Source organism: Henckelia pumila, chromosome 4 (assembly GCF_033568475.1).
Source record: "Henckelia pumila isolate YLH828 chromosome 4, ASM3356847v2, whole genome shotgun sequence".
In the NCBI taxonomy this organism is placed as follows: domain Eukaryota; kingdom Viridiplantae; phylum Streptophyta; class Magnoliopsida; order Lamiales; family Gesneriaceae; genus Henckelia; species Henckelia pumila.
In genome coordinates this window covers 45,231,743-45,241,686 of record NC_133123.1, presented here as the reverse complement: position 1 = coordinate 45,241,686, position 9,944 = coordinate 45,231,743, and the positions used below count along the sequence as shown (strand labels likewise).

Here is a 9,944-nt window from a genome sequence, read left to right as displayed (position 1 = left end):
TCATAACTCATTCGGTATCTAACTAGATAAATTCGGCCTTCCACTAATATATATGTCATACTTTGACCTAAGATTTCTTAGATGATTTATTTGATACAAGACATCCACTCATGCATGCAATTCCCAATTACAATACACCAACTATTACTCAAATTACACCAAACCTCTTACCGTGTGGTCCATCTCAGAATAGGAAATAACTAATAATTCATATTATCGGATAGAGCTATAGACTATAGTATTGTCTTAAGTCAATTGCAACTTGAACTAGCCGCGCCCAACCTGAGAGAAGTCTCAAAGAGGCCTTGGCCCCATATAAAGGGGCCCCAAAAATAAACATTTGTAGTTTAGTTCTAAGCCCAAAAGTTTTTAATAAGTTTCAAATCCCAACTAAACTAGTTATCCAAAGATAATCTTGGGCTCTCTGTTTTCGGGTGAAAAAGCCCATTTTAGATCAATCATCATAGGTTGAGACACTTGAGAGGCATGTTTGAAAGTGAAAACGCAAACATGCAAACTAAGGCACTATGGGGGACAAAAAAAATAATCAAAAACATTGTTTTCAAGTAATCTCAAACACTACTTAAATTTCAGTACTTCTAACATATTCATCTAAATAAATTATTTGATTATTTCTCCACTAATTTCATTCACCTCCATGGCATCAAGTAACGAGATAGATAAACCATCTCATATATAAAATAAAATAAATTTGATCTCATTTAATTATTTTAGGATTATTTTTTAAAATTCCCAAATGTCAAGTACGACCCATACCGTTGATAATATATATTTTCAACTGGTAATATATAGAATCAATGAAAATATTTGCTCATTCGGCACGTATTCCACCGACCACCGGTACTATTAAAAAGAAACAAAATAATTTAGCGGCCGCGGATTCCCAAGTCATAAAAAAAAAAAAACAAAATAATTTACTAGGTTCCAAATAGTATAAAATGAAGAGATTTAAAGCTTTTAAATTTATCATCTCGCTATTTGAAATATTTATAAATTTTATTATAATCCTATCTTCTCCATATACGAATTTATGTATATATAAATGTTAAAATTTATAAAGATTTCAAATAATTTTGAGATGATAAATGTAAAATATTTATATCTATATCACCATGATAAGGGCCTTGTTAATTAATTAATTATGAAATTCTGCAAGCATGATATGAGACAACAAATGATAAAATTTTATAATTAGAATCCAAAAAAATAGTAATTCTTTCGTCTTAATCTTTTCTCCGTCCTCTGAAAATTTCGCCTATTTAACCCATTTGTATAGCATGAGACAACTAATTTGGGTTTTTTTTTGCTTTATACTCTTTTCTTCTTGTTATCATCGTTGTTTTACTTTTCTTTTAAAACAGAGCACTTCAACTATTCTACACAACACCAAACGACATATATATTTTGTTCTACGTGATGGTAAGGACCAACCACCGCCGTGGGATGGCGGCGCTCTGCCACGGGGCGTGGTGGCCGATTTTCGTCGTGGCTTTATGCACGGTTGCGAAAGGAGCAGATATTTTCCTCGAATGGCATGTGGCCATAGACGACACGATTAAGCCAGTATCCCTTGATCAACCGGTATGTATAATCTAAGCTCTGATACTTCATAAAAAATTATATCAACTTTTAAGACAATTATTTCTCGTCTACAAAATTTGATAAAAATACACCACAAACGAATTAAGTTATAAAGTATGTTAATTAAGATGATTGAAAATCTACTTATATTAATTAGTTGAGTATTTTATCGCCCAAAATTAATTAGTTAATTAATTTATTCATGTTAATTTATATATTTTTTTTTCCTTTTTTTGGTTATTAATAAGGTTATCACCATCAACGGCATGTTTCCTGGGCCACTTCTCAATACTACGACCAATGACTATATTCATGTCAATGTCTACAATGACATGGATGAGCCGCTCCTCATGACATGGTATGTATGTATGTATGTGTATGTCTTTGTATATATTCTAGAGGACTATTTTGGTATTTCATGAACATTATACGTGGTTTGCATTAAATATTTTTAGGTATTTCCGCGAACATCTTACGAAGATACACACATGATTGTCTTTTGCCATGTTACAAAAATAATATAAAATTATGTATATTGAATACTTTAATTTTTTGTTCAAATATTTTTATTTCCGAGTATCAATTCAGATTTTGAGGTTTCCAATCGTGAATTGTTCGCAAAAATATTGACAACAAAACTTCCATGAGACCGTTTTCCTCTGACGTCTCCCATACAAAAACCCTACTGACTTGTTCCAAAAAATATACTCAAAAATTATACTAGACACGATTTAAAATATTATTGGAAAATATAATATTGTTTTCATTTCGATAATTTGGGTTTGATACACGAGTGTTTGATAGGCACGCAGCGAATATTTGTATGACGTACGGTATAAGTCATTGTACCGTAAAATAATGTGTTTGATAAAATGTATTTACAAATTCGTCTTTATCTATATACCATTATCTTTTTTCATATATATATATATATACCATTATCTGTAATACACCAAAAGTCTTCATTTTCTCTAGCTCGTTTTTTTTTTTAATAAAAAAATCTTTATTTCTGCTAGAGTCCCATGCATGCGTGTTTACATAATTGAAATGACCATAATTGATCTTGTATGTATTTTTTTGTATTAAGAATGATATTTAAAAATTTAATGATATCGATAGTTTGATAGATAAAGATAAATAAATACTTTTATAAATTCAAACTTTTTTGAAAGTGAATAAAATATTTTATACCAAAGACACCAAAATGGCCTATTTTTACCCCAAAACAAAGATATTGATCAAGTAAATTAAAACTCAACTACACAAATCATGATTAATTAATTACTTAGATCACTATAAGTTCTCTATATATATTTAAATACACTTGACATTACTATAATCTTTTTTTTTTGGGGACATTAATACAAAATACAAATAATATATATTGTGGTGTAGGAATGGCATTCAACAAAGGTTAAACTCTTGGCAAGATGGAGTGTCTGGTACAAATTGCCCAATCCAGCCATCCAAAAATTGGACTTACCTTTTCCAAATGAAGGATCAAATCGGCACTTACTCCTACTTCCCTTCTATTAACTTCCACAAAGCCGGAGGCGGCTTCGGCCCCATTCGAGTCAATAATCGCATCGTAATCGCCGTGCCGTTCCCCAAGCCGGAGGCCGAGTTTGATCTTCTTGTTGGTGACTGGTATCAGCAAAGTTTCAAGGTACGTAATTAATATGCATGCATGAGACAGTACCATTAGTTCCTTACGTAAATTAATTAAATGCAATTTGAATATCTTGTAATACAGGATGTTAGGAACTCGGTGGCAAATCAAATGCCCAATTGGATTCTTATGAACGGCAAACGCCCCTTCTTCGGCCCACTCACAACTTCTTATGAATCTTTCAATGTTTCTAAAGGTAAGTATGTATAATTTTTTTTGGAAAAATTGTTTTTTTTGTCCTATATGTTTGACAATTTGCGATTTTAGTCCTTTATATTTCAGATTTCATTTTTAGTCCATTATCTTTATTTTTTTGGCAATCTTAGTCCTTTTTCGACGTGGCGCTGACGTGACACCAATTCAGTGCTGATGTGGAGCTGACGTGTACAGTGCCACGTAAGCATTTTCGAATAAAAAAGACCGAATCGAAATTGCCAAAAATCAGAATATGCAGGACTAAAACTGAAATATGAAAAGATTGAGGACCAAAATCGTAAATTGACAAACATACATGATCAAATTTGCGATTTACTCTTTTTTTTTTATACTATCCATGGTGGTACGTATCAAAGTCTCAAATTTGGGAAGAGATATTGCATGTTATTTTCACCAGCCCTTTGATTTTTTTTTTTTCATTTTTTTTATTTTTGCAATTGCAGGAAAAACATATAGGTTTAGGATCTCAAACATAGGCAATGCTTGGAGCGTCAACTTTAGGATCCAAAACCACACGATGACACTGGTGGAAACCGAGGGATCGTACACCGTTCAGACCGTGCTGGATTCGCTGGACGTGCACGTCGGCCAGTCGTACTCGGTGCTCGTCACGGCGGACCAGAATGACGCCGACTACTACATTGTTGCAAGTCCAAAATGGGTCGGTAACTCTTCGGAGAGCCCTCTTGCCGCCGTTGGAATCTTGCACTATGAAAACTCGACTATTACGGCTGACGGGCCTCTCCCGGTCGGTCCCGATCCAAATGATATCCATTTCTCCATCGACCAAGCTAGATCTATCAGGTAAATTTCAACAGCAACTTGTAACTGTTTTTGTAGCCATGCATGTACATATAAACAATTTTCTTTATAAGATTATCAAAAAACAAGCTCAAGACCTCGAGCCACTGGACTTTCAAGAATCTTTGCCGGGGTGAAACTAAAAATTCTAAAATTTAGAATTATATATTAATGTGTTCAACTTGATTATAAAACCTAATAATCTATTAATTTCAGGTGGAATTTGACCGCGGGAGCAGCGAGACCTAACCCTCAAGGATCATTCAATGTGTCAAATGTAACACTAACACAAACATTTGTTTTCCAAGGATCATCGGCACAAATCGATGGAATCCCTCGTTACACTGTGAATAATGTCTCCTACACCGCTCCCTCGACGCCTTTGAAGTTGGCTGACCAATTCATCAACGGTTCCGGTGTATACAATCTCAACGCGTTTCCCGTACACTCAAGCCTAAGCTCCGCCGTTAACGGCACATTTGTGGTGTCAGGAATTCATAAGGGATGGCTGGAGATTGTGTTCAACAATGATCTTGACACAGTTGACTCTTGGCATTTGGATGGCTTCGGGTTCTTCGTGGTTGGGTAAGTAAATTTTAGTATTAGACGAGCTACAAGTTTATACCATATATATTTTATAATGAATGTTTCTTTAATAGGTTTGGCGAAGGAACGTGGACACCCGAGGCCCGATCGACGTACAATCTTTATGATCCGGTTTTCCGTTCAACCATTCAGGTAAGTATTCGCGAACCCTAATGATATAACAATTCGACAAGACGATTTTACGTGTTGCATGCATGAAAATAATTTATGTGTCTGCAGGTGTATCCAAGAGGGTGGAGTGCTGTGTATGTATATTTGGACAATCCAGGGATGTGGAATCTGAGGTCACAAGTTCTGAAGCAATGGTACTTAGGCCAAGAACTCTACATTAGGGTTTATGATGCTGATCCAAATCCTGCCAAAGAGAGAACACCCCCTCAAAATCTCTTGTATTGTGGTATGTATATACTTTAATTAATATTTATACACAAAATATTATTCGACAATCAGTTCAATTTTGTGAAACGGATGTTTTATTCGATCCTATCATTAAAAGAAAACTTTTTATGTTAAAGAAGTATTACTTTCATTGTAAATAGGGTCGAGTGAACTCGTCTTACTGATATAGACAAGATTATAATTTGGATGGTAAATTTTACAAAATTATACATACAATTAAATATTATAAGCTTGAACATGGTAAACAGGATTAGTCGAGGCTCCTCCATCACCACCTCCAACTGTAACTCCACCGCCGTCACCGCCACCGCCAGCATCCAGTGGTGTCACGTCTCTTTCCAAGTCGTGGTATGCATAACTTGCATTCGATTATTTTTAGTATCATTGATGTTTTATAATAAAATCTTGACTGATTATGGGTTTCAAAATATTTTACTATGTTGGTTTTCTTTTTTTTTTTTCCAGGTTTTATATAGTGATAAGCTCCGCCCTTGCAATAATGCTATGAAGTGGGAGTCCAAGCTCTTGATCAAAAAGTGGCTCGTTAATATATATATATTAAAAAATACTTTTTTGTAGTTAAAGTGTTAATTTTTGAAAATACAGAGATTGATATTTTTTTTTGGACGTTGGTTCAATCATTTAGCCCGAGGGTTCATCTAATACAATGACGTACAATGGGTCACGTCTGATTTTTCATGTGATTGCTTACATGAAAAATCAAACGTGTCTCATGTTACTCCATTTGATGAACACTTAGGCTAATGTTCTTAGCATAGGATTGAATATACTTTTTATTTGATATATAGTCGTCAGTGGTCTATCGTACAGTACTGAACATCAAATTTAGTAATGATAAATAATATAAAAAAGAAAAAAAATGTATCCCTTTATATATGCCTTCTTTTACCGCTCTATCTATATGTTATCTTGCTTCTAAAAAATAAGGAATTGAAAAATTACAATCCATTGCACCATTGACGTACCCGATGTATCATATGGAAAATTTCGATGTTTGTCTATTTGCTAGATCTAAGGATCCATTATTTTTTAACCCGAGATGTTCGTGTGCACTTGGATATATGTATCGTTTGGACAATGCTCTAAAATATAGCATCGACCCGATCACATCATGTGATCTTCAGATGAGTGGAACTTATAATGAACGAAGAATGTGAAGATGGAAAGGCGAGGATTTTTAGTGTAGATTACCTTGTAGTTACATGCATCACAAAGAATTTAGTATATTTTATTTTTGACAGATAAATTTATTGAAATCACGTCACTTAACTACTTGAACGAAACATATATATTGTAACTTTACATGTTACAAAAGTATGTTTCCACTATAAATCTATTAAATTTTTTTTTTATAGATTCCACCAGGTGGATGATTAATTGGTCAAGCTAAGCAACTTTAGGCTCACTTGTAATAAACAAATAATATTATTGTCCAATGCACATTAGCATTTTACAATTCCTTAGTCGGCCATTAGACGTGAAACTTGCAAGAAAATCCAAACACAAACTGATCCATTGTTTGTCGGAACACAAAATTCTAAGGAATATATGTAAATTTGATTCCATCTACTAAATCGCCAGCCGGCAACAACTCTTCAAAACTCTGGTGTTAACTACTAGGACAAACCAGCACAAGTTTGGATCAAAACATAGAACAGAAACCGTCGAATATATACCCGAAACATGGGTGAAGAAAGGTGGATGGCGATGGCGATCATTGAGGAAGAATCTGTGACGAATACAGTACCAGTAGACAGAAGAAGCGGCTACGAACCCCAAACAGGGATATACCATTCCCTTGTTAGCCTAAGTGAGCAACAGCAGATTCCTACTCAGCCTAACCTTGACACGGCCACATATGTTCTATCACAGTTCCCAACACCTGATCAAGCTGAGACCCGAGTGGCTCTCATCGACTCCTCAACTAACATAAGGGTCACCTACACTCAACTCCACCGAGCAATTACTGTACTTGCTGCTGGATTGTATCATGGACTCGGGGTAAGGAAGGGTGACGTGGTGTTCATCTTATCACCAAATTCCCTCATGTATCCGACAATTTGTCTTGCTGTACTTTCCATTGGAGCGGTGATAACAACTGCTAATCCGCTCAATACTTCGACAGAAATAGCGAAGCAGGTACATGATTCCGGTGCTAAACTTGCAATTTCTGCACCGGAAGAGATTAGAAAGTTACGTCCCACTGGAGTGCCTACTCTCCTCACGTCGCGAAGTAAAGAAAATGACCAACTTTCAGTGGAAGAGTTGATCGAGAAATGTGAACCAATGGAAATTCCAGAAGAGAAGCCGATTCAAACAGATACAGCGGCAATACTTTATTCTTCTGGGACTACGGGAACTAGTAAAGGCGTTGTACTAACCCATTCTAACTTTATATCCGTCGTGACACTGCTTAAATGGTCGGTGGACGTATCAAAGGCACAAGATGATGTGTTCCTGTGCTTCCTACCCATGTTTCATATCTACGGTCTAGCATTTTTTGGGCTAGGATTACTTTGTTCGGGTATTACCACTGTGGTAATGCAAAGATATGATTTTCAAGGAATGCTTGAAGCTATTCAAAACCATAAGGTGAGTAACATACCTGCAGTTCCTCCAGTGATACTAGGGCTGGTGAAGTATGATGGGGGAGGATATGATTTGTCGTCTTTGAGACGAGTGGGCTCAGGAGCAGCACCATTGAGCAGAGAGGTGACTGAGAGATTCCGAGAGAAGTTTCCGTGGGTTGAGCTGAGGCCAGGCTATGGGTTGACAGAGAGTTGCGGTGCTGGTACTTTCTTCGAGTCTCATGGAGAAGCGAAGACTCGTCCAGCTTCATCGGCTAGGTTGGCTCCATGCTTTAGTGCTAAGGTGGTCGATTTAGAGACTGGATTTGCTTTGCCACCCAATAGGGAGGGAGAACTGTGGCTGAAGAGTCCAACTGTGATGAAAGAGTACTTGGGAAATGAGGAGGCAACTGCTGCAACGCTTGATTCAGACAGGTGGCTTAAAACTGGTGACCTTTGCTACTTTGATGAGGAGGGGTACATTTACATAGTTGACCGGATGAAAGAACTGATAAAGCACAACGGATACCAGGTATCACACATAAAAGAATTTTGGCCTCTAAAGTTCGTAGTTCGAGGAAAGGATCTTGTAGCTGACTTTTCCTTGCATTATTCAAAATGCAGGTGGCTCCTGCAGAGTTGGAGGCAATACTAACAGCTCATCCCGATATAGCTGATGCGGCCGTCGTACCGTTTGTTGCCTTTCCCTGTCTTCTTACTTCAGTCCCACCATCAACAAACAGAAACACGTGCAAAGCACACACAAATGCATGCATACAAAGCATGTGCACAAAACAAAAACATGATATTGATTCCAAACTTGTGTGTGGAACTATTATGTTTTGACGTGTAAGCAAAATGCTGCAGACTTGAGGACGAAGAAGCGGGGCAAATTCCTGTGGCATACACAGTGAGAGCAGCCGGAGTGGAGCTCACAGAAGATCAGGTCATCCAATTTGTCGCTAATCAGGTATGTAAATGATATCCCTACCAATTGTTTCAGGTAGCACCATACAAGAAAATATGACTAACCAGTTATTACTTGTTTACCAAAAAGCTAATAAGCAAACTTTCCAGGTAGCACCATACAAGAAAATATTACTAACCAGGTATTACTTGTTTACCAAAAAGCTAATAAGCAAACTTTCCAGGTAGCACCATACAAGAAAATCAGGAGAGTGAGCTTTGTCAATGCCATACCAAGGTCTGCAGCGGGTAAAATATTACGGAGGCAATTGGTATTACTAAGCAAACAGCATGCGGTCTCCAAATTATGATAAATGTCGTCAATTCTTACTTTACGCCCCTATTTCTACCTATTATGTGGTCAAAAAAGACGGAATTGGCTATGCCACTGGGTAAGCAACAAATAGAAGCATTTGAAGCCAAGGATGTAAAAAATCAGATGCACAGAAGCAGAATTGCTGTGTTTTGTCTACCATTACTTTCCCAACAAGTGACTAATACATGTGCCTACTTTAAGCTTTTAACAGAATCCTGATTTATGCTGTCCTTTCATACCCAAACATATCCACAAACTGAATGTGTTACCTCCTCCTTACACATCATTGAATCCCCGAAGAGGCTAATATCTCGGATCGCCAAATAAATCTATCCCCAACAGCTCCACGTAGGAATTGACCTTCACACTAGCAAATACAATCGGTATTTTCAGTTCAACTAAATCTTCACACCTTCAGGCTTCAACACAAGAGCAAATGTCACCATAACAACTCAAACTCTCTTCCCAAAAGATTGTCCAACAAAACAAACACACGAAACTGGGAACAAATCCTGGTTGGATCCATTGCCAGCCACTCTCAAAACCATAGCATTCATAACCAAAGCTCCAAGACAGCACGAATGCAACACAAAATTTTAATATTAACATCAGTAGTACCTAGTTGTCCTTTCAATTCGACCCAAACACTATCCATACAAGTAAACATGATCATATCTTTTAATCACCAACAAAAAATACCATGTGAGGGGAAACCAACATGCCATTGTAATATTGTCAAATTATAAGGTTCAACTACACCACAACCCAAACAAGCACAAAA

General features: G+C 36.6%; 2 protein-coding genes across 2 annotated transcripts; both read left to right on the top strand.

The window, feature by feature from the left end:
• The first annotated feature begins 1,448 nt into the window (after positions 1–1,448).
• LOC140867320 (monocopper oxidase-like protein SKU5) lies at positions 1,449–5,801 on the top strand. Its single transcript, XM_073272398.1, has 10 exons — positions 1,449–1,602; positions 1,851–1,960; positions 2,998–3,268; positions 3,356–3,467; positions 3,931–4,291; positions 4,505–4,873; positions 4,948–5,026; positions 5,114–5,291; positions 5,542–5,641; positions 5,759–5,801. The coding sequence occupies exons 1-10, from the start codon at positions 1,465–1,467 to the stop codon at positions 5,799–5,801; spliced, it is 1,761 nt and encodes a 586-aa protein (XP_073128499.1). The 5' UTR covers positions 1,449–1,464.
• Positions 5,802–6,878: 1,077 nt separating this feature from the next.
• Positions 6,879–9,382, top strand: LOC140860958 (probable CoA ligase CCL5). Its single transcript, XM_073263956.1, has 5 exons — positions 6,879–8,413; positions 8,506–8,573; positions 8,749–8,851; positions 9,033–9,119; positions 9,218–9,382. The coding sequence occupies exons 1-5, from the start codon at positions 6,998–7,000 to the stop codon at positions 9,380–9,382; spliced, it is 1,839 nt and encodes a 612-aa protein (XP_073120057.1). The 5' UTR covers positions 6,879–6,997.
• The last annotated feature ends 562 nt before the right edge of the window (positions 9,383–9,944 follow it).

Coding starts and splice junctions, on each gene's coding strand:
- LOC140867320 (XM_073272398.1), top strand. CDS start 1,465: ATGGCGGCGCTCTGCCACGGGGCGTGGTGGCCGATTTTCGTCGTGGCT. Junction 3,468..3,930: donor ATCTTTCAATGTTTCTAAAG/GTAAGTATGTAT, acceptor TTGCAATTGCAG/GAAAAACATATAGGTTTAGG. Junction 4,874..4,947: donor TTCGGGTTCTTCGTGGTTGG/GTAAGTAAATTT, acceptor TTTCTTTAATAG/GTTTGGCGAAGGAACGTGGA.
- LOC140860958 (XM_073263956.1), top strand. CDS start 6,998: ATGGGTGAAGAAAGGTGGATGGCGATGGCGATCATTGAGGAAGAATCT. Junction 8,414..8,505: donor TAAAGCACAACGGATACCAG/GTATCACACATA, acceptor TTCAAAATGCAG/GTGGCTCCTGCAGAGTTGGA. Junction 8,852..9,032: donor TCCAATTTGTCGCTAATCAG/GTATGTAAATGA, acceptor CAAACTTTCCAG/GTAGCACCATACAAGAAAAT.